The sequence below is a fragment of the Leiobunum rupestre genome, chromosome 10, assembly GCF_980474605.1.
Source record: "Leiobunum rupestre chromosome 10, qqLeiRupe1.1.hap1, whole genome shotgun sequence".
Lineage (NCBI taxonomy): Eukaryota > Metazoa > Arthropoda > Arachnida > Opiliones > Sclerosomatidae > Leiobunum > Leiobunum rupestre.
In genome coordinates, this window is record NC_143393.1 from 40,089,006 (window position 1) to 40,112,927 (window position 23,922).

Here is a 23,922-nt window from a genome sequence, read left to right on the forward strand (position 1 = left end):
TCGAATCGAATATTGAATCGAATGTAAAAAGTACCCGAATCGAATATTTATGAATTCGGAATAATCGAATACGAATCGAATCCTCGAGCTACGAAATGTTTTCTTCGAATTGAATTTCGAACCGGCAGTGAATTTCGAAGCGCGAATCGAATCATCCAATAATTCGGTAACGAATCGAATCGAATCTTATCAAACGTGCTTACGTCATTTATTGATTTAAAAAAAATATACTAGAGTAATGTTTACTGTTTCAGAGTCTTCTTTTTAACTGCCAAGTTTATCATTTGAGTCTTTACAACCCCCACAAAATACAAATTTATTTTGTAGGTCGCAACCTACCGGTTTATGAAAAAACCTCAATTAAAAATGATTTTTTTAATGCTGGCAAGTCGCCATTGAAATTGTGAATCGCGTAACACAATTGTAAGGCTATAGCTATATCACTCGTAATTATGTCGACAGTGAAGATATATTTTATTCAAAGTGGTAATGAGCATCGTTGTAAGTCTTGTCAACAGACGTTATCGTCCCAATCTAGTGGGACAACATCTCATTTATGGAGCCATTTGTTAAGAAAACACCCAGAGCAATACAAGGAAGCGAAAAAAGAATCGGCTAAAAAAGACGTTTCGCCATTGGCAAAATATCCAGAAAAACGTCCACTGTGTCTACCTTCAACTTCAAGTGAAATGCAGAGAAAGAAAACCAAGACATTGCCACTTGAACACAAAGAAAAATATGATAAAGCCGTTCTGAACTACGTCGTCGCTGACGGTAGACCTTTTGAAGCTGTCGCTGGTTCCGGTTTTAAACAATTGTGTGCCGAACTAACTAACAACCATTACAGTCCCCCACATCCTACAACCCTGTCTCGAAGACTAGAGGACATGAGAATGGACCTGGAAAAGAAACTGCAGTTAACGCTGAAAAGTCATGTTGATATTTCACGCATATCTATAACTTTCGATCACTGGAAAAGCAAAAACGGCAGTAACTATTTGGTAATTACTGGTCATTACATATGCGAGCAGGATTGGTCATTGTACTCCAAATGCCTATCAGTGTCAAACTTAGAAATTCGCGACGCAGACCATACTTCGGCGGCTACGGAAAATATTATAAGGAAACAACTTGACCTCTACAATATACCCTTGTCTCAAGTTTTTTACGCTACAACAGACACGACTAACTCCATGCCTTGTACTGCTAGACTTTTGGGAGTAAAATGGCTAGGTTGTGTCGCTCACAAACTACAACTTTCGATTAACGGGGCGTTGGCTGTTCAAATAATGATAAAACATTTGATTAAGCATGCTCATCGAATTGGTGCTTTCTTTCACTCATCTACAGTAGGCGCAAGATCACTAATCAAGCATCAAGTTGACATCGAATTGGCGGAATCTTCGCCCCCACTAGACGTGGTAACTAGATTCAATAGTACGTACAATCTACTACTTTGGTTGAAGGAAAATGAAGTTGCTGTATCTCTAGCGCTTGTGGAATGTACGGAAAAGAAAAACTGCGCAAAGAGTCCACCATCGGCTTTAACTCAACAATTGAAAGACACTTTGGAATCGTCTTTGCCAATTCTAAAGATAATGGCGGAAGCGACGACAATTTTCAGCGCCGACACATCGGTCACGGTCAGTTTAATTATTCCGCTAATAACCACTCTGAAAGATGAAGTAAAAAAAGCATCGGCCAAAGGAGTTAAAACCTTCAGGGACGAAATGTTGAAGCAGTTAAACGACCGTTTCGATCTAACTAACGAGCACTTGCTTGCCGCGACATTTGTAGACCCACGATTTAAAAACTCTTTATTTTCCGACCTGCAAACTGTGGATGTAAAACGTCACTTGAACGACCTTGTTGGGAACAACGAAGACAATGGTAATATATTACAATCACCTGAAATTTCAGGTCAAGATATCGAGTTGCCGAACAGCGACACTGGTGAAAATATCACTGCGGATCGATCATTACTAGACGCCTTATTCCATAAAGTTCATGGAAGTCAACAAAACATATCGACGAAGCAAAATGATTCTTCAAAACAATTACATAATGAGATTGAAGACTACGTCAAGGAACCTGTGTTTGATCGCGGTGGCGACCCACTTTACTACTGGAAACACAAATGTCACATTTATCCTCTACTATCCAAAGCCGCTCGCCAATTATTGGCTATTCAAGCTACCAATTGTGCAGCAGAAAGGGTAAACTCTGTGGGCTCTCAAGTAATCACCGATCTTCGATATTCTCTTTCCAACTACAATGCTGAAACACTCATTTGGGCGCGAAAAAATCAAGAGTTGTTGTTACATAACAAAATTTAACTTTATATTACAAATACTTTCAATTTTTTCTATTGTAATGAGATATTAACAATAAATAAAACAATTTGATTCGATTACTTAAAATTATTAAAACCGATTATTTCTTTATGAGAGGGAATATTACCTCCAAAGCAACCTTAAACGATGACCCCTACAATTCTTGACAAAAACCACTAAACACGCGCGCTCGTAGCGCCGTGTATATCTAAAATCAAAAGTCGCCAACGGCAAAAAATGGAAAACCTTAGGAGACGACAAAAAACCAACGAGTAATATTTACTTTAACCCGGAAAAAAGCCGCCATTTGCTTTAAAAAAACACACCTCTCGTTTGAAGTCGTAATAGCTGCGTAGTAAAATCAAATATTTAATCGGGTTCGATTCGATTCGACTCTTAATTATTCGGGTTTTCGAAGCGAATATTCGCTTCGTACTAAATTCCCGAATCGAACTAGATTCGCTATTCAATTCGACTACTCCGAATCAAATTGATTCGATTCTATATTCGGAAATGATAAAACAAATGTCGAATCTTCGTAATAGCTTTAATCTTCGAATCGAATCGAATTATTCGCGAAAATATTCGAAGTGGAATAGTAAATCGAAGATTCGCGGGGCCCTACCGTGGAATGACCTCCCACAAGCCTATACAACCCCTTTTATAGTATATTCAAGTATCATTTGAGAACGATACGTTTTTCATACTAAAACTTGAGATATTCGTTTAAAGAAATTCTCGTGATATAGGTTCAAGTGCCAAACATATTTAAGTACTACAATGATATTAAAATGAAGTTTAAAAAAAATTCCATTCTACGTTACTTTAACAACGAATATTCCATGACGTCAAAACACTCCCGCAAAGTACTTAACGATTCTATCTTATTGATTAAAATAGACACTTAATGACATTAAATGGAGTTTAAAATTAATTTCCATTCTACTTTAATAACGAATATTCCATGACGTCAAAACACTCCATGTTTTAAATTCAAATTAACCGCGTCCCCGGGTAATCCGCGCGCGCGCCGCCTAGGTTATCAATTTTTACATCATTTCAACTTATTCCGTACGATAAAACTTGATAAGATATACGTTCAAGTGTCTTTCGCGATAAGCAGAGATAAATGAACAAGCTGGCCTGGACACAATATGTTGATATACGAAAAAACAAATTGTCGCGAGAAATATCAGAAATACATTGACTTTTCGATGATTTTACCCCCATTTCACCCCTTAAATCCCGGATCTCGATCCCGAACCTAAACCTGAACCTGGGATCGATGCCATACCCTTACTTTCCTTCTACTTCTATTAAAAAACATATTTGAGGAAGCGAGACTTAAACGCACGCCCGTTGACTTCATAGCGCGCGTCCTTAACCATTACACCGGCTTTTCCACCACTTTCTCCCTTCGAAAAGCAAAATACGTATATATACAAAAGCATCCAAGTCTTAACGATAAATTGAGAACGAAATAGCCAGAAATAATAAAATTACAATTACATACAGGTCAAATCGCTAATTATTTTATTGCAGAAACTCAATTTACAACTAGATTTTGTATTATTTATGAATTATCTTTAAATTTGACTAGAAATTAAACCCGTTTTGCCTGAATGCCCGTATTTTCTCGACGTCGTTCGGCCATATTTTTTATATTTCAAAAAGTACACGATTCATAAAAATATAGTAATTCCGCAGTAATCGCGTCCTCGATTAAATTCAGTCGACTAAAATTGAGAGCGTAGCTGTCGAAGCCCTTTAAGAAGGGCCAAGCCACAAGTTACTTTGCTGGGTTTCCTAAATACCCTTTCGCTTCTATAATAGTCGCACGCCGTGGCCAATTAGAGATAACGTTACTTGTCCCTAATTGCTACCCTTTTACAGAACGGAAACGGTTCTTTCCCTTCACGTCCGACATACCTCGTTATTTCCCGTGTTCCATCAAGTATAAAAATAGCAGTAGCGAGTTCCAGACGCTAAATTGTTTCTGCGGTGAAGAAAGCCTATTATAGCGCACGAATCCTTCGTCCACGAAAAGTACAGTAAGTAACGTCATAAGCTTAAGTGTGACACTCCAGACTATTATTGAAAATTGAAAACCTTTCAACACTTAAAAATAACGTTTACTTTAGCAAAATAACAATAGATTAAATAAGAACTAAAAACCACTACCGCATAGTAAAATGTAAAAATATTTATTTAAAAATTATTGTAGGACACCACTATAGTTTCGTTACAGTTCGGTTAGATCATCAGGTGTGTACTGTATCAATAACAATAAATTGTTTACTATTATAAACAGTCACTTTGTTTCTGATGGTGGCCATTTTCGAATTGTTGATTTTATAAAATGTCTTTACGCTTGCCCAACTTGTTGAAATGTTTCCCTGGAATAGTTCAGCCAATGCCTAAGAATGAGTTCATAAACTCTTTAGTGGGAGAGAAAACGGATCCACAGCTGAAGCTAGGAGGCAACATTTCAACAAGATGGCCAAGGTTATTTTATAAAAAGAACTATTGGAAACCCAGAACCATCCCTTGAGTAGGGCGAGCGGGGTAGTGGCCCAGGGCGCCAAAGTTTTAGGGGCGCAAAATCAAAGATTTTCATTTAAATTTGATATTGAAAAATTAAAAATTTCTACCTAAGGTTCTGGGGGCGCCATTTTTTTTTGCCCAGGGCGCCATTTGGTACGGCTCTGTGAGAACCTAAACTCGTTTTCGCTCTAACTTAGCAGAACATTTTCCATCGAAGAGAGGTCATACTTAAGTTTATTATTTTACTTATAATAAAAGAAACAGCGGCGACCAGGACACTTTGTGGCGAAATAAACTTCGAGGCTATTTTAGAACACGCTGGACATCGGTCACGGAGATCCTGTCCGTTATTTTATCGCTTTCTCGAGGAAAACGCTACTTTCCGTGACCGGAAATGGCCATAGCTGTCCTCCAGCAAAAACATACAAGTTATACACGATCCCGAAAGAATTAAGTACGAAGGCGGTAATGGTCTAAAATGTACTGACAACTGAAAACGACCCTACCCGATTTCCAAAACATTCCGAGTTAATGTTTATCTTTAGTATGGTGACGCTAAATCAAGCTGGCTTTGACTTTCCAACGCCGCGAAATTACCTTGGCTGGAATGGATTTTACCCTATGGGTAACGTAAGTCATTCTCAAAAATATATTTACAGGATTCATACCACTATTGGGGAAACCGATTTCCCTGATATTTCCAGGTTTTCCCGTGGATATTTCCAAGTGTAACTCTCCAAGTCAATGCTAACTTAACCAATCTTTTCATGAAGAGGTACAGGGTTACTTGTAAGAAAACGTTATTGTTGTAAATTTTATTCTTTCTGAACCCTCATAAATTTCCCCGATTTTTACAAAACAAATTGGAATTTCCAGGATTTCCAGGTCTTTATGAGCCCTGATTTACGTAATTATCAACCAGTTTAACATTAATGTATTCATTTCAACTGCATTATGTCATCTTTCCTCAGACACTAGGATTGGTATCCAAATTGTTTTGGTAGGCCACGTTTTGAAACCTGGTTATTTTTCATTGCCAAGGCTTAACGTGAAATTTATTTAAAGAGATAGTGTCAGTATTTTCAACGTATATGAAGTTTTTTCATCAATTATTTAAAAATATAGTAAAGAAAAATATCGCTATAAAACATTTGGTATAAATATAAATATTCACGATTAATTTCAAATTTTAAAATAGAAAGATAGCGTAACTTTTTTTTATCACATACTGTCTACGTCATAGATAGGTTGATGTTTATTGGCTGCTACTAGAGCCAAAGAGTATAAAAACTACGTAACCTAGAGATATAATGACGGTCGAAAGCAGAAAAGGAAGTTGTAGCAACCGGGGGGGGGGAAGGCACTCAGTGAATTTGCACTTCAAATTTCGGTACCGCAGCGCCACTACGGCAGTATTTAGTACAATAAATAATAAAACCGGAGAAAAATGGCAGTTACGGTGTTGCGGAGGTGCTAAATTTGGCATTTTGGATATTTAATTGTCTAATATCTGTCAATTCAAAAAAGTGACAGTAATTGGTTACTGTTTCATGATTTTTTTAGTTAGAATTTGTGGATTCGTTGTTTCGGTGTTTATTTTCAAAAAGTGAAGAATAAGGCGTTTGTTCTCTAACGTTGCCAAGTCCTAAAGGTAACCAATTCCTTAAGGAATTTTCAAGAATGTTGAACTAAATCAAAATGATTGCCACTTAAAACTGCCGTAGTGGCCATGCGGTACCGAAATTTGAAGTGCAAATTCACTGAGTGACTTCCCCCCCGGTTGCTACAACTTCCTTTACTGCTTTCGACCGTCATTATATCTCTAGGTTACGTAGTTTTTATACTCTTTGCTAGAGCGAGCTGGAAATAGAATTTTTAGGGGATGACAGGAGGAAATTTTACTCCCATCGCTTTCTTTTGATCCGAGTTTCCCGCTTTCGCACGCTTTAAGACCCTCATTCGATGGAAAGTAATGGAAAGATAAGCCATTTTTGTTGTTATTATTACTGCAGGAAGGAACTGCGCAATACACTGTGGCGCCCACGGTCTTCGGTGGCATCTTTCCGTAGAATATAAATATTGTTATAATAGATGGTTTTTTTTCGCTTGTCCGGGGACAAAAAGTGTAAACTTTTTACCCTAAGACGTTTTATTCGCCTGTTATCGGGCTAAGATGTACCCTGTCCCGAATTTTGTTCGCTTATTCCATAGCTCGAAGGTTACACTTTTTACTCCTCCTCGAAAGGAGGTGTAGAGGGAGTAATCTAGCTTTGTCGTCTGCTTAAATTTCGTTTCACGAAAACATGACGGACAAGCTTTTTATAAATAACCTTTAACCTTTAACTACTCCCTTCTTACTCCAACGCGTTTTTTTCGTCAAGATAGAATTGGAGTAAAATGACGTCATATGGCTACACTTTTGAACCTGCTCTAAAAACCCAGAACAGGCGGAAAAAAAACACCTGATGACTACGTATAAGAAATAATGATAGAATTTATAAACAATACCTTGTTATCGATTTTTTCTTCAATTTCTACTTTGAAAATAATATTTTTACACGTAGCCGCCTCGTGAAGTCGTGATTCGAGAATCTCGAACCGCGTGGTCCGCGAGAAGAAAGTAAAAAAAACGCGCTTATAAATCCTCTACGCGATAGTAGAAAAAGACTACTGGAAATTCCCCGCCGCTCGAGCGCGCCGAAATCGACCAAACTCATGACGTCAACAATTCACTCGAAGATCTATTTGGTCCGAGTTTCGCGTTTTTGTCCGCTCGAAGACCTATCGGTACGAGCTATTAGTAAGTTTTTAAATTTCTTCAAATTTGTTTAGGGTTTAGCTTTATTATCCCTTTTCATTATCGACTTATCTACTTATTCGCCAATTTTATCATCCTTTACAATGCAGTCCATAGCCGTGGTTCCTTTTAACTTAACAATCTGTAAAGTTTTGGGCGGCTATTGAAATACCATTATTTTACATTAAAATATAAAACTAAATACTAATTGAAAGTGCTAATATGTATATATATTCTGATTCCGGACTTAAAAATCTATCATAACGTGTAATCCAAAGAACAAAATTTTAAATTAATCTGAATTGACACTATCTCTTTAATAAAATTCTAAGACGCGTTATAGAGTGTGTTAGCTTGTACTAGAGTAAGTTCAAATTTACTGGATTGTCAAAATATTTTTTAAATTAAAATTCCCTAATGTTTGAACGCTTACCTTACCTTTTAAATTATAAACTTAGATAATTATAAATTTTGGTTAGGTTTTAGCTAAATTATTGTAACATTTACAAAACTTAAGTTTTTTTTTAGTTTACCTTCTTCGTATAGTTATAAGTAACTTTGTATAAACTCTTAAAATTCCCTGACTATCTCGAATAGGCAAAGATTTACTCTGAAATCCATCAAAAATATGTGGTCATTCTAATAATTGCTTACAGTATAACATTTATCACGCGGAAGATCAGGAACTTTCATACTTATGTGAAAATAATTATAAACTTATGGTACTACCTTTAGCAGACTGTAAATCGCAATTCTATCACATCGGTTCTTGCGCTTATGAAAAGCTTTTTAAAACAGCTGTACTCGTTTGGCGGGTTTTTCATCATTTTCATAATATGTTAAAGACCTTAATAACTAACAATATTATCGACCTGATTATGAAGTTCACACATACGCCGCGAACGAACTTGGCGCTGTGTGTAAATTCTAGGTAACGACTCAAATTTATTCTTGAGACCAAGTCTTATTGCCAAATTAAAACGCTTTCAAAATAAAGCAGTTTTTTAAATTTGCGATCAGTAACGCTTTTTCACTTGTAGTTAACACCATCAACGTAACCTGGTAATCATTCTGCTCTCAAAGAGATATAAACTAGTAGCTTATGAATACGAAGTTTAAAGCCTCTTCAACTCGCGCCTTTCTGATTAATTTAATTAGGATTACGGAATTTGTGTACATTTTTTAAACAAGGATTTAGTTGAGTCTAGGATACAGCTATTGTCAAAAGTGACATAATTACCTAAAGTGTGACAATCCCTGTACTTTCGTATGCTAAAGATTTAATGAATACTCAACTCGAGATCAACTACATAAAAGACTATTTATTGTTGCCTTTCGGTATTTTTTTTTAGTCAATGGTATTATATCGTAGGTAGATGGCGATAGCATCTCCACAGAACGACGAAAAATCCAAAAATACACTAACAGTTTGACCAGAGCCACTTACAATTGTTAGCTCCTCCGTTACACACTAAGAAGCGTTGTTTGTTGGTTTTAACTTCCTTCCCTCCCCAAGGCGTACTTTCCCTTCTCCCCTCCCAACTTGTATTTCGCTCGTAACATTCATTAAGAAATAGGTCCGACTGACACACTTTTGTTAATTATGTCACTTTTGCTATTGTGAACTAAGTCAGTTTTTCTCATAGTGAATGGGGAAAAAAATTAGAAAAATTACTGCATATGGAATCCGCCATTTTGCAATAACGCAATACACCAAATACCTGAGGTTATATACTTAAATTAAATTGTGAACATTGGGATAAAATGTTCATCCGCCATTTTCCAAGGTGGCGTTAGGAAGGTTAGATTACTACGATATCATTGCCGAAATATTTTAAAATTGGATTTAATAAAGCATGTTTATTAACAAAACTGGTACATGACTTAGAAATAATATTGCGAGTAAAATTGTACGTTGCGTCCTCGAACGTTTGGACTAGACGAACAGCTTTTAGCCGTCTGCTGAAGGGCTCTGGCACTTGTCGACGGGTTCCGCCACAGCGTTGAGCTGTCGGTCATCTCGCCGACCAGTGGCTTCTTCTTGGTCCCTCGAGGGCGCATTCCGGCCATCATCCGCTTCCGACCAATATTGGACATCCATTTGCCCGCTATTCCACTTCACCGGTTGCGAGTAGATTAATTTGTGCTTATCGATAGCTTCCCAATCCAAGTAATAGCAAGACTGTTGAAACCAAATTGAATGTGAAATAAGCCTGGTTTTCACTTGGCGGTTTTTGGGCGAAAAAGCCCGGCGTCGACGGAAAATGGGCGAAAATTTCCGTCGACGCCGGGCGGAAATTCCGTCGGTTTTCGGTTTTGTGTGGCGATTTTCATTTCTATTTTTTTCGCTCAGTTGGGCGATTTCGCTCTTTTTCAACCAATCAAAAACCATTTTCGAAAGGTGACTGTGACGTCAGGGGGGATGGTTAATGCTTTTCTGTGAATTTTTTTAACGTGTTTTTTTTTTCATGATACCCTTGTTGCCTTCTTTTCCAGTATGTTTCTTTCACACAAACCGATCTTTCGTAACTCATATTTCTTTGAACACGATAGATCATGTAAAATAACATTAAATTTAAAATGCTTACATGAGCTTTAATCAATAGTTCACTATTATGATCAGATAAATCATCCATTTTTAGGCCTAGGCTTAAATCTCCACAATCAGACGAAAACCGACGAACTCGCTGGAACAAAATCGCTTTATTTCCGCCCAAAAAAAACGCCAAGTGAAAATGCTTAAACGCCGACAGTGAGCGAAACGTCGAAAACCATATCGCCGACGTCGAACTTTCTGTCGGTGATTTTCCGCCAAGTGAAAACCAGGCTATATTTGTAAAACTCTTGACAACGTGTGGCTGACGAACCTTTGGGTTCATCCAATTCGGGATGCCTAGATTTTTCTTCGAGACTTTGTTCGCTGGTTTCTTCCTTGGTTTCTTTCTAAATTTGGCGCAAAACGTACGTTTCAATGTTGGTTTTCACTCGGACCAAAATTCCGTGACCTAATATTGTTTTTTGCGCCGATGCTTGCGGTTGTGGCGTTTTTGTGCAGGCAAAAATCCGCCTTTAATTGGGCTGTACTCGAGCTCGACATCGAATTAGTAATTGGAGAATACTTGTCAATTACCGAGTACCAAAAAATTGCATAGTCGGGTACCCGATTACTCGAATAAGCCAAAGAATATAAAGCCCCAGGAATGGAAGGTGTAGCTCCGTCTAGTGGAACTTTTTCACTTCTCGTTTTTAAAGAGAGACCGGGTTGCGGTAACCGTTTCCGGTTACTCTGATTTGCTTTGCCGGAAGTTTCTAGCGCAGTCAAAACAGGCGGCCAATAATATCAATCCTTCCATTCCTGGGGCTTTATATTCTTTGAATAAGCTGCTCTCTAAACTCGTCGAGTATTTGTTTTTTCTATCCTCGTTGCTTCAAAGTACAAAGAGGAGTTTTACAACTTTTTGGGGGGCAATAAACGGTACCTACAAAGTTGTGGAAACTGTGGTTCATTTAAATTAAAGGAATAATTTTCAGCATTAAAAGTTACTTTATACTCCTTTTAAATTTAATTTCATCATTACTTGAATAAAACCAGCTCCTAATCAAGTACTCGATTACTCGACTCGACTTCAATATTACTCGACTGGAATACTCGATGAAAAAATAATTTGATACTCGATAACCGACTCGATCACACAGCCCTAGCCTTTAAGCTTCGTTTCCACTAGCGCGTCACTCACCTTTAAGACGTACACACGTTTTTACGTACGTTAGGAAAAATAAAATTATGACGCACGTTTGTGTAAACACAATACATTTATCTTTACCTGCGTTGAAACGTTTGTATAGAGCTCTGCGTAACAGATAAATTAACTGACAAAATTTCGAATAACGGTAAATATTTTGGTTAACTGTTTATTTATGGATATTATCCATGAATAAACAACGATTTAACATGCAAAAAATAATTTATATTTTCGGATAATTGTAGGTTATGGATAAAAATAAAATAAGTGGTGAATTTTTATCCAAACGCTCAGCTCTACGTTTGTATTTCCCAAAGTTGAGTGACGTACCGTTACGCGCGCTAGTGGAAACTAAGGCTTAGGGTTAGGGTTAGGTCTAGTACAATATTTTTCCGTCGACGCTCGCCCTCGTAGCGTTTTTACCCTAATTATAACCTACCTTTAATGTTACGGTTGGGGACTGTACCATAAGACTATCAAGCTCCCCCCCCCCCTAAGTTTAAAAAAACAATGGGATTTAAACGTTAGGCTAATGTCCGACCAAAGGGGTTATATGAATACCCCTGGTGGTGAATAACCGACACTTGTACGCAAATCGCCAATGCATGCTATCGGAAACTGCTTCGTTGGTAGCAAGAGGTTGTAGGGGTGAAGGTTATTGGTAGGGTTTGCTCTTTTTAGTAGATTCTAGTGTTGTAAGTCGGAAAATTTTCCGCGGAAAATGACCGAGGCCTTTTTTCCGGAAACTTTTCCGTATTTTTCCAAAAAAATAAAAAAAAAGTTTGCATTCCATGGATAGTCTAAATATATGGTTTGCAAATTTAAATAAAGCGGCATTTTCGCCTCATTTTTTGAATCTGAAAGTAAAGCCAAACCTCTAGACTAGTTTAAACTGATTAACAATGTACCACTATTAATGTTTTGTACTTTGTTTACTGTTATTAGACATTTTATATCGATAAAAAGTTAAAAACATTAAAAACCCTTAAAAAGTAATTTATGTTTAAATTTTTTATTTTTCCGATTTGCGTAAAATTTCCCGCATTTTATTTTTCCGGAAAATTAACAACACTAGTCAATTCTAATTTTTTTCTCCTTCGCCTGTCGAGGCTAGTTCCCACTTAGCGAAAAATGCAGTTTTCGCGAAACGAATTGACGCATGCGAATGAAAATTAGTGAAGCTCAAAGCTACGACGAAAATTAAATTCGTCGCGAAAGTCTCGAAAATTCGTCAAGTGGGAACTCGGCTTAATGCTGAATGCATGTACCGTTAAGGGGGCCTTGATAGTCTTATGACTGTACTAAGGCGTATTCCTTGCCACCACCCTCCTACGCATTGTAACCCGGCCACCTGAATTAAAGGCTTCAAAAGTCGCTTGACGACTTAGGCCTAAGGTGGTGCCTTGGGTATTAGCCTAGCTGATTATTATTATTATTATTTTCGCCGGTTCCAGCTTGGATGATAACTAATCTGCACCATCAACTCTTAGTCTGTTCCAGGGTGTTAAGGCTACACTTTCTATTCCTCACCCCAAAAAGCGGGAGTAAAGAGAGTAACTGGATTTGATGTCTGCTTAAAAGTTCAATTTAGTGCTATTCAATTATTATGGCAGCCGAATAGTTCCATTGAAGACTAAAAAGTGTACTCTTTTATTCATAGAACAGACGAAAAGTAGGTTAATCCAACCCAAACTATTCGCCAGGGCAGAACTGGAGTAAAATTAGGTCATAGGACTAAACGTTTTACCCCGCTCTGAAAAAAATTCGCAAAAAAGTAATATTTCCGAGAACCAGGACCTGAAAGTTACAGTTTGTATATAGTGCTTGTTGAAACCATGGAAACTTTTCACCTGTACGCTATGCAACAAGTGTTTCCTTTTAACCAAGTAGCTTTTATTAATTTTTAATCCTTAGCAAAAACACGACGTTCTGTTTACAGGTTAAAAGTTTCCATAAGTTAAAGTTAAAAAAAAAACGTAAAATCCTAAATTACGTAAATAGGTAGAAAAATCCATAGTAAAAAGTGGTAAAAAAAGCTAACCAAATTTAAAGTAATGATAAAACTTACGAAATTACTCGGACCGATAATTCTTCGATAATAAAATTAAAACGCGAAACTCGGACCACATAGATCTTCGAGTCAAAAAAGAATTAAAATAGCCATAATTTCCATTATTTCTACAAACAGTAACTTGCAGGTTTTAGCTCTTGGACATATTACTTCTGCGCGATTTCCTTGAAGATGTTTTATCGAAGCAGCTATTCACCTATGTAGTGTACTTACTTTTTGGCAGGTGGCAATTCGACTGAGCTCTCGGAAGACGAGTCGCTACTCTTCGATGGTGCGGTCGAAGGCCAGAACTCGCGGCACGTCTCAACTGCCGGTTTCCTACAATGGTTGCCACAATGTTTGCTCGTTACTTCTTAATGTCACTTCACACGAGCCAACAGATTTACCTTCAGACTGCCTCGACACCGCTTAAGATAGCACACGACGGGTTAGGACATTTTATCTCTGCATTCGGTTATAATTCAACTTTATCCATCTTAAATAACGAGTGTCTTAATTTTGTAACCGCCACATTTAAACAAGAAGGCCACGTTACTCTATTACACTACTATATTTAAATAACTAGACGTGTAATAAATAAACCCCAAAATGGCGGCCAAAGGGCACTAAAATCAAGGCCAAGATATTTTTCAAGCCACGTGACTTTACGCAGTATTTCGCATTTTACAACTATTAACTCCTTATACAGTAATTTCACTATTTAGATTTAAAGGGCCACACCGGCATTTGAAAAGTTCGGCCCGAATTTAGTACGTGGTAGCATATACGACCAATTCAATTCTGGAAACTAGCACGTGGAACAGTTAAAAATCAAACGCCGTTGTGGCCCTTTAAATATTGCGTTTAAGCCTCGGTCATAAAAACTGGTCGTTCTTCAAAATATGGCCACCACAGCGTTTTTGTGCCTAATGGAAATGATTTTTCCATTCATACGAAGAAACTCGGTTCGCGGCAAGTGTGGGCTTCTTTGGTTGAAATTTTGACTCGTGTAAATTGTCCTGAAAAAGGTGCAAAGGTCATACCGTTTTTTGCTTCTCGGTGGAAGAGCGCTAATAAGAACTGTCTGACCAGGTCTACTGCCTCGCGCGAAGTCGTTAAAAATATCTTCTTTGCTATGGGCAATAAATGATTCTCAGAAAAAAAATGTTATTTTAAGTAGGGATGCACCGATATGGGTACCGCCATAAGTCTATAATAGTGTTCCATAAGCGCTGTCAAAGGCTACTGTGAATAGCTCTCAGTAAAACTTTTGCATGTGAAGAATTGGAAGTGTCACACTTATGGTACCGCCGATATCCGACAATATATCGGGAGAACGCAACCCGTCGAAAGTCGTGCATTGTGTACAGTTTTCATTGGTTAGACGCTTTAGAGCCTGCTGCCGTCGGAAGGGAAAAATTCGGAAATTGTCTTCCCGCACCCGTAAAACGTTCAGCGTAAAGGTTCGTCCAATAAAATTTGTACACAACACTGCGTTCGCGTGTTTAAAGGCTACCCGCGTTATCCTCGTGTTTGTTGCTCCTAGATACCGATATTATTTATTTATTTATTTAGTTATTTATTTCACAAAGAGACACATAATTAGAAAAATATACCGATATATCGGTGCATCCCTATTTACAAGAAGAAAGTAGTCGCGCGTGGTTTACCATTTAGGACGCACTTCCGTCATTGGACGTGGGGGTGTCACTTCCGGGCTGAAGGGTACGACACGGGTTCTTTTCGGCGGGGTACGTCTTACCGTTCCGAATCCAAGCGGATCATCATTCTGATCGGATATAGTTCGTTTTCGCGGAGTTTCAATGGCGGGTATCTCTGTAACATGAATTAGGGGAAATAGAAAAGCAAACAATGAAAATTAATCAAGCCGAACATGTACGCCACTTTTTTTTATTTATATTTTTGTTAAGAGTAGATGGGACAATACAGCCCACTACCCGCCATAGATGGGCAAAAACCGAATTTTCCGAGCTCGCGCTCTTTATAATTGAGCTAGATGGCGGCGCTCGAGCTCTGCTCGTACTCTTTTTTTTTTATCTGAGACTGGAGCTCGCGCTCTTCTCTTTTTTTTGCCGGAGAGGGGAGCTCGTGCTCAAAAATAGCTCTCGCACTCTTTGGAGCTCAGAGCGCGCCCACCTCTGCTAACCGCTATGCGATTAATCATGGGTGAGATATGTGGAACGGCCACTTCACCGTGGGACAGGGGTGGGACACCCGTGGCGGAAGTATTCCGACCATTCGTTGGGGGATTGGTGGTCGTCCTCAAACTCTGCCTCCCAGAGGCAAACGATTTCAGGAATACGCCACTACTCCCGGCATGTACGCCAATTTCACAACTTTGCTAGTCATCTCAACTGTGAAATAACAGACGAAATTCTCATCGAAAACCTTTTGATTTGTTTTGGTTCAGATCCGTTTTTTTTAATTTATTGATTTTTATACAACTTGTGGATATTTTACTTTAATGAATTAAATTAAATCTTAATTGAGTTTAATTACTATTTAATATTTTAGTTTGCTCAGATTTCCTTGACCATTTTTGAGCAAAAGTTGACAATGGCTTCCCCATTTGTACGAAAAGATAAATCAGCCCCATTTTGGTTCAGTTTCTTGTTTTTTAAGATTGAAACCACCTCGATAAATTGGCGCCTCCCAGCCCTTAAAATCCTTCAGATTCCCATGTAATTTTCAACGGAAATAATTCCAAACCATGTTGTCAAAAACGTTTTCGGTTGCCATGGCAAAACGAAAGCCCGTCGCAAATTTTCCCTCGCAGGTTTTTCAAGTTACATGGAGGTGTACATTATACCCGACTTTGAACAAAATCGGTGATTATCACCTCGGGTAGTCTCCTTGTTAATGAAATCGTACCAACTGCATTGGTGCTACGTCCAAATACGACAAAAATACCTAACCTTTTAAAAGTTAGTAGCGTTTTGCATTTCAATTTGATCTCTTTCTTCATCACCCCTACTTTACCCAAAACGTATTAGAAATCTAGAAACAAAGAATCGTCCTAGGTATAAATCACTAAAATATCCAAATTTAAAAAAAAAATCATTTCTTCGGGTTAACTTTGGCCCATTTTTGTACAATAAATGAAAGGTATGATGTAAAATCTTGCAAAATATTTAATATACATATATTTATTTTTAATACATCTTTGTAAAATTTATTAGTCTGTTTTTTGGAGGTCATTTTCAAATCTACGACTTTCCCCTAGACATTTGGGGCCTTTTTCAAAATCCCTACTTTTCCCTGACTTTGTGAGGCCATTTTCAAATATTCCGACTTTGAGAGGCTATTTTCAAATTCCCTGATTTTTTCTTGAATTTTTGGTGCTAATTTCAAATTCCCTGACTTTGTGAGACCATTTTCCAATTCTCTGACTATGTGAGGCCATTTTCAAGTTCCCTGGCTTTTCGAGGCCATTTTCAAATATCTTGAATTTTTAAGACCATTTTCATATTCCCGGATTTTGTGACGCCATTTTCAAATTCCCTGACTTTTCCCGGTTTACCGAACCCTATATTACGTTTTGGCAGCTGACGATCTTCCGAGATCCCCCCGATCAACATCCTTTTCAGAATTAAGGTGAATATTTATATAAATTAGTATTAAAGGCTCCAAAATATAGCGAGAGATAAAAATGGGAATTTCCAAGTAAAAGAGATAAAAGGTATTTTTCGTTTAATGAAATTATCGCAAGAGGGAAATTTTGGATATCAAATGGGGAAGTCCGGTTGGTTTTATAATTGGCTGAGCGAGCGAAGATTTCTAATACCTAACGCTTTAACTGACGTAATTTCGTTCGAAATGCTTCATAACTTTGTAGAGCCACGGCCAACTTTGACACTCGCGCAATATCGGCCAACCCATTCGTTGAAGTTTCTATGGGGTGGCGGAGTGATTAGCACTTTCGCCTCGAAGCAAGAGGAGCCGGGTTCGATCCCAGCTTGTGGCACTGGGTGAAAACTCGGAACAAATCCGTCTGCGTTGAGTTTGCAAGTTCTCTCCCCACTGGTTTAAGGGGTTTTCCCTCGAGATCTTCGGTTTCCCCTTCCATAAAAACTTGTTGAGGTGAACGGTAATAGTTAGTGTAGGGAGCTGTTGGCTCGCAGGGCTTGCCACCCCCCTCCTACGCATTGTAACCCGACCACCTGAATTAAAAGGCTTTAAAAGTCGCTCGATGACTTAGGCCTAGGGTGGTGCCTTGGGTATTAGCTTAGCTGATTATTATTATTATTATTATTATTATTATCTCTCGGCTCTGAGCGCCCCTAGCGAAAAATTATTTTTAGAATAGTTTTCGCTTTGAAGCCAATATAAAAACGAGCGTTTATAGCGGGAATATCCTTGTTCATGGGCTGGCCGCTATTGCGCGAGTGTCAAAGTTGGTCGTGGTAGTGCTGATGGGGCCATTGCTAGACTAGACTCGAGGAAATTAAACATAGTATTAATACATTTTGATATATCGTAAGGTACACGACGGCAGTATTACTTCTTGGGACTTAACTTCTAGTAGATTACATGACGTACAATTGCGTGGGTAGACTATACTTTACTTTTGTATTTTAATTGCGACACTACTATAGGTTACTGTTAAATACACCGAATGTTTAATAAATAAACATTTTATTAAATGGCAAATTCAAAAGCCAAATATAGGGCTATAAATAGGGGATTTGGGTGTTAACTGAATATCTATATTATATGTACATGTACGTCAATTAATTTATGTTTTCCGAGTTTTGAGCACTTGAAGCACGTGATGCACGTGCCGTTTTTTGAGTATTTTCTTTATTTTAGGCCAAAGTAGACCACTATCGGGAGATGTCCTAGGTTTCGTAGGTTTTTGGCATAAAAATTGGCTTTTGATTAATGCATCTTAATTCGTTATGTATATAAGAAATATTTCCACGAAATTTTGCCTCGTCCTAGCCTAATGCATCTAGTATTCAAATGTTCCCCGTGTTGGCGTGCACTCACTTCGCTCAAGCGCTGGAGGCACCACCCCACCCCATTACTTCTATAACGCAACTTAGAGGACAGTACCTAGCCTAACGCACTTGGAATTATTTAGACCAATATTAACTTTTTCAAATAGGCTTTTGACAGTGTAATGAACCAGAAAGATGTTCTACAACGTGCTGGTAGCCTGGTACCATACCTTTCATTTGCCCGCATATCCTATCAAGAGGCCGAGAGACCATGCAAACCATGAATAAATTTCTTATATACATAACAAATCAAGCCAAGGAACGATAAGGTATTATAATCAAAAGCTAATTTTTAGGCCAAAAACCTATAATATCTTCCGATACTCGTCTACTTTTTCCTAAATTAAAGAAAATGCTCAAAAAACGGCACGTCCTCCCAAGTGCTCAAAACATGGAAAACGAAATAATTGAGATACATCGCTCCTGAACTACAGGGTGTTAACTAAAAAATGAACCAGGGCGAATATCTCAAAATGTGTTTTAGCTACGATTTTGAAACTTAAGGTTGTTATAGAGCGCTCAGGGGGTCAACCAACTATGAAAATGTCAATGACCTTGAACCATGTCTTCAAGGTCATTCGAAAATTAACTTGAGAACCGTAAGAGTTACGAAGTTGGTTCCAATTAGAAAGTTGTTCCCCGTCGAAGACGAGTTTTGGGAGCTGAAATTTTCAAACTAAAGACCCTCAACCACGATGAGGTTGTCTAACAAATTTCAGTACTCTAAAAAGAGTACTTTTAAAGTTATCAGTTGAACATTGTCTTTAACACGTTATCAACTTAATGGCCTTCTTGATTTTGGCCTAACATTGCTCAACTTCCTATTTCGCAAATCAGATCGAGTCAAAGATAGTTAACCATAAAATGTGACGGGGAACAACTTTCTAATTGGAACCAACTTCGTAGCTATGACGGTTCTCAAGTTAATTTTCGAATGACCTTGACGACATGGTTCAAGGTCATTGACATTTTCATAGTTGGTTGACCCCCTGAGCACTCTATAACAACCTAAAATTTCAAAATCGTAGCTAAAACACATTTTGAGATATTCGTCCTGGTCCATTGAAGTTAACACCCTGTATAATATAAATGTCTAGTTTTGTCCAAACAAGGCACCAATTATTTCATCGGTTCTACTATACTATACTTCTCAATTGTAATTATTTTTTAGTAAATCATCTTCATGAGTTCTGCTATAGTGTAGGTCCTATACTAAAGTATACCAGTGCTGATTGCCATTTACATCAAAACACGTAATAGCAACGGGTAAAGTACTAAAAATTACCCAAAAATAGGAAAATAGTATTGTTATCGGTGTGTTCGTTTTCAAGTCGTAAGTCGAGAATAAAGAGCTCGAACCTTCGAAACATTTTCAATTTCTCTCTCGACTGGGGTTATGTCGATAAAGGAGGGTACACCACGACAAAAATCCTGTTTGGACGGTACTAAATAAGGATTCCTACTCGTAATATCTTGATGTATATGAATCTTACAACTAAAGGGTGCCTGTAGCAAGCTTCTAGATGGATATTTTAGACATTTTTTTATAAAAATAATGTATTTATTTATAGTATAGATCATTGTTGTACATGCATGTCACTAGGGGGCGCTAGAGTGTGGGATAGAAAGTAGAAATATAATGGGTATATTATGTAGAGATGTTGTACTAATGAACTTCTTCGTGAACTAAAATAATAATTGGTGAGTGAGTATATACTAAGTACAGCTTTTTCTAATTGTTCGAATTAAAACCCCATTTAAACAATCAGCAATGTGAGCATTAACTGTGAGAGTATGAAACGGTAATCACTCTTACCTCTGTTATTAGGCACGGGTGATTTTAAAAACAAAGCTCGATGCCATCTTGATGACAGTTCTTCATTCCACGAAGTCAAATCATCACCGACAACTACCGGCTCTTTATCACATATTAGGGGAACTCCAGAGGTATTATAGGTCTCATCATCTGTCAAAGATGCTCCAGGTGGAGTTCTGATCTCCTCCTCAAAATCATGTACCTTTCTTTTGGGGGTCTGAGGGTCGAAAGTGATAAAATATAATTTTTTTATTATATAATTCTATTACTATTATAAGATATAATTACATTATATTTGCTTCGACTCGTACCAGGAACTGCCAAATATTCATTCGGATCTATGTATTGTGACATACTGAAGTTTTATTTTCCACCGAAATGATAATTTTTTTAACCAGACCCACAGCCAGAAATGTAGCCTAAACACACAGTAGCTATCTGCAAGGGGTGTAATGATTTTATACCTATCATTTTTTGCCATTATATTTTACATAGAGCCCTGATAGCGGCTAACGTTGCTGTAATTTCGTCTTAAGGATATTTGCCATTTAAATTAACAAAGCTTCTATGGACCGTTAAGCAGGCAAAAATCCAGCAGCTTCTATCGTTGGCCCCTAGGTGGCTCTACGTAAACTGTGGAAGCTATAAGGAACGACTTAAATTTAGGAGAGCTTTATTCAGCCGCGTGAAGCAAAAGCATTCCAAAAAAGCCGTCACTATAATTATGTAGTATGATTTCCAAGTACTACCTTCACTATATTTTCAGGTTTTCATTTTTCAACTCTCGATTTATAAAAATATTTTTTAAATAATATATTAATAAATTATATCAGCTACAACCATTGGCACGTCTTACCGATAATTTCAACTTAAAAGTAAAATTTGACGTTTAAGCAGACGACTCGGAATTCACTGAAAATGGGCTAGAAATAAGCAAAGCAAAAAAGGTGTAAGTCTGAAAACAAATTCGTGACTGAAGTCTATTAGTCTAAAAACTTTTCTACGGACCTTGACTGAAAACTATCGCCGTTGAAAGCTAGATAAGTAGCGGCTAAAGCAGAAGCTATTAGTTTTTCCTCATCGTTATTCGTAAATTTGACTTTATAAATAATGACATTTTAATGTAATTTTTGCATCGTTTGCTTATATTTTGATAATATTATTTAATAAAAAACGTTCTTATGACTTTTAATTTTTCTGTAGCAGACGCTAGATCATAGGCGAAACCGCGTTTCGGTCGCGATTAGGTGGCACTGATACTATTTGAAAGGTAGTGGATATGATCTAGAGAAAAATGCCTATCTCCGGCCATCGTAATTACCATTTTTACCACGGAGGACACACAAAACACTGCATAATAATAACATGCAAAAACAAAAAATCAAGGAATAGAATCTGAAATTTCAACAGTAGACCGGTTTTGAATTTTTGGGGCTCATCAGTACAGTGACTGTGTCTGCTGACGAGTACATAGCAACATAGGGCATGCTAACTAGCCTTTTACTAATAAAATGGAAATATGAAACTTTGATAACTTCTATCTATTTTAATTGCGTATCATAAAAAGCCAAGGTGGGAACTGTACATATTACCTGGGAAGGTCTGCAGATAGCTGCAACCTGCACAGGTCAGGTCCGATCGGATCACGATAGAAAGGTTTTTTGCAGGTTGGACAGGTGAAAAGAGTCGCAGAATAAAGGTTGGGTAGATCATATTATCGCATATTTGCAGGTTTACCTGCAAACCTGCCATATATCCGAAAGATCCGCTTTACCGTAACATAAAAGAACGGAGAAAACGAGTACGCATACTATGCTGCGACGGACTGGTGTCTGTCCTCGCTAAAACATGACTTTTCCCAAAAAAGCGTACTGCTAGAAAAACCCCTTCTAGTGGCGTGATCTATCGGTCACTTTTAAATAAACGGGAAATAAAGCCGTTTTAGATCAAACCACGTGACTCTTGTAGGGGGGGCTTTTTATTTGAATTCCCGAGCACGTGTCGTGGTGTGGTTATTATATAATATTATAAAATAATAAAAATTGGTAATAACATTTAATAACAAATATTATGTTCTTTTTAGAATGTTTAAGTTACAAACCTATCTGACTTTAGGAATAGAACCACCTCCCCTTGTAATTTTATCAGGTAAATCAAATGTTACATTTAACCCTAACTTTCTAAGCAACCAAATTACTTTAATGTGAGGTTTGTTAAAATATCGACTATCGCTATTGTATTTTGGAAATGCGCAATGTTTACAGGTAACCATATTAAAGGCGAATCGTTAACCATTGGCGAATCATTAACGAAAACTACTGAATCCTAACCGTTGACTTTAATTCGCCCATGTCCTAACAGTCTTTTTCAAACGCCGTTATCAAAAATAAAATTCAAAAACGTTTCAAGGACTGCCGACAGATGGCTCTAAAGTCAACCGGAAAATGCGTCTGAATTTGTTCTAAATCTCATTTCCCCACACTATTTCATCCCCCTTTGGCCGTGTTTTTAAAGAGACGTACCCGTTTATACGCACGAGCTTGCAGCAGTCATGTCCTACTTTAATTCGCCCATGGCTAAAATAACCGCAGAGAGAATAGAAATGTGTAGCTTCTCGGATTGCGTATTCTTTAATTCTCTCCAGTCTCCAGTGGTGCGCCTCGACTTATTTTCGACAGCCGGTTTTGTATTAGTTTCGTATTCAACACTCGAGGGCCTTGGCGGTAAAATACGTTTCATTTTGGAGACCAAGAATTAAATTAATACGATGCCGGTTACGTTTGATTATTATTTTCTTAATTTTTTGCAGTTTAAGACGTATTTCTGCAGGTGATTTGCAGGTTACCTGCGCAGGTTGCAGGTTTGACAGCTTAACTAGCTTGCAGGTGCAGGTTGGGTAGATCATTGGTTTTAGAAAAAAATTGCAGGTTTCAGGTTGAACATGCAGGTTAGAAACTTGGCAGGTGCTGGTTGGAAAGGTCATCGAAAATTGCTGCAGGTCCCACCTTTGATAAAAATTACTTACGTTAGTGGATGCGAAACGCTATCTATATATTTTGAGACCTCGATCAAAAGAGGGCGTAGCTAGAGCATAGCGCCGAACCAATTTTCAACGGCGGCGGCGGGAACGATAATTAGTTCGGCGGCGGCGTGGCGCGCCGATTTTCCGAAAATAATCGGCGGCGTTGAAAAAAATCGGCAGCGGCGGCGCCTAAGGGGAAAAACTGCCCCCCCCCTCAGAAATAGCGCCAGCCTTTTAATAGACCGCTAGAACTTAAATTGTTAAACACATTTAAAAAATACATGTTTAATATAATGTATTTTATTAAAATAGGAACCACTTGTTTCCAAAACAAAGAAAAAGTAACTTTGGTTACATACTATCAGATGTAACTTATTTAATCATAAGTGTGCCTGAAAGAATTTTTTCATAATGATACCTTGTTGCAAGGATATGACGTTATTGACGTCACTTCCCAGTCGATGACGGTTTTATCCTCATCAAAACTAGTTCTCGCGTAGGGGGGAAGGAAGTTAAAACCAGTTTTACGCGACGTTAGTGCTGTATTTTCTTTGGTGGCTGTCAAAGACTATATAAAGTTACGCGTAGCTTTATAT

General features: G+C 37.8%; 3 protein-coding genes across 3 annotated transcripts in view; 2 read left to right on the plus strand and 1 right to left on the minus strand.

Annotated features, from left to right (window-relative positions):
• The window catches only part of LOC149925676 (uncharacterized), a 135,397-nt gene that overhangs the window by 64,088 nt on the left and 47,387 nt on the right, over nt 1-23,922 (plus strand). The window lies entirely within an intron of this gene.
• On the plus strand, nt 453-2,336 carry LOC149925677 (zinc finger BED domain-containing protein 4-like). The gene has a single exon (XM_090161808.1). It carries the CDS (start codon nt 453-455, stop codon nt 2,334-2,336), a length of 1,884 nt encoding a protein of 627 aa, XP_090017934.1.
• Nucleotides 9,550-21,163, minus strand: LOC149925678 (uncharacterized). The gene is made up of 8 exons (XM_090160610.1): nt 21,054-21,163; nt 20,593-20,742; nt 20,305-20,521; nt 15,138-15,303; nt 14,511-14,600; nt 13,702-13,806; nt 10,542-10,617; nt 9,550-9,856 (listed from the first exon to the last, which is right to left on the minus strand). Exons 2-8 carry the CDS (start codon nt 20,656-20,658, stop codon nt 9,626-9,628), a joined length of 951 nt encoding a protein of 316 aa, XP_090016736.1. The 5' UTR covers nt 20,659-20,742; nt 21,054-21,163; the 3' UTR covers nt 9,550-9,625.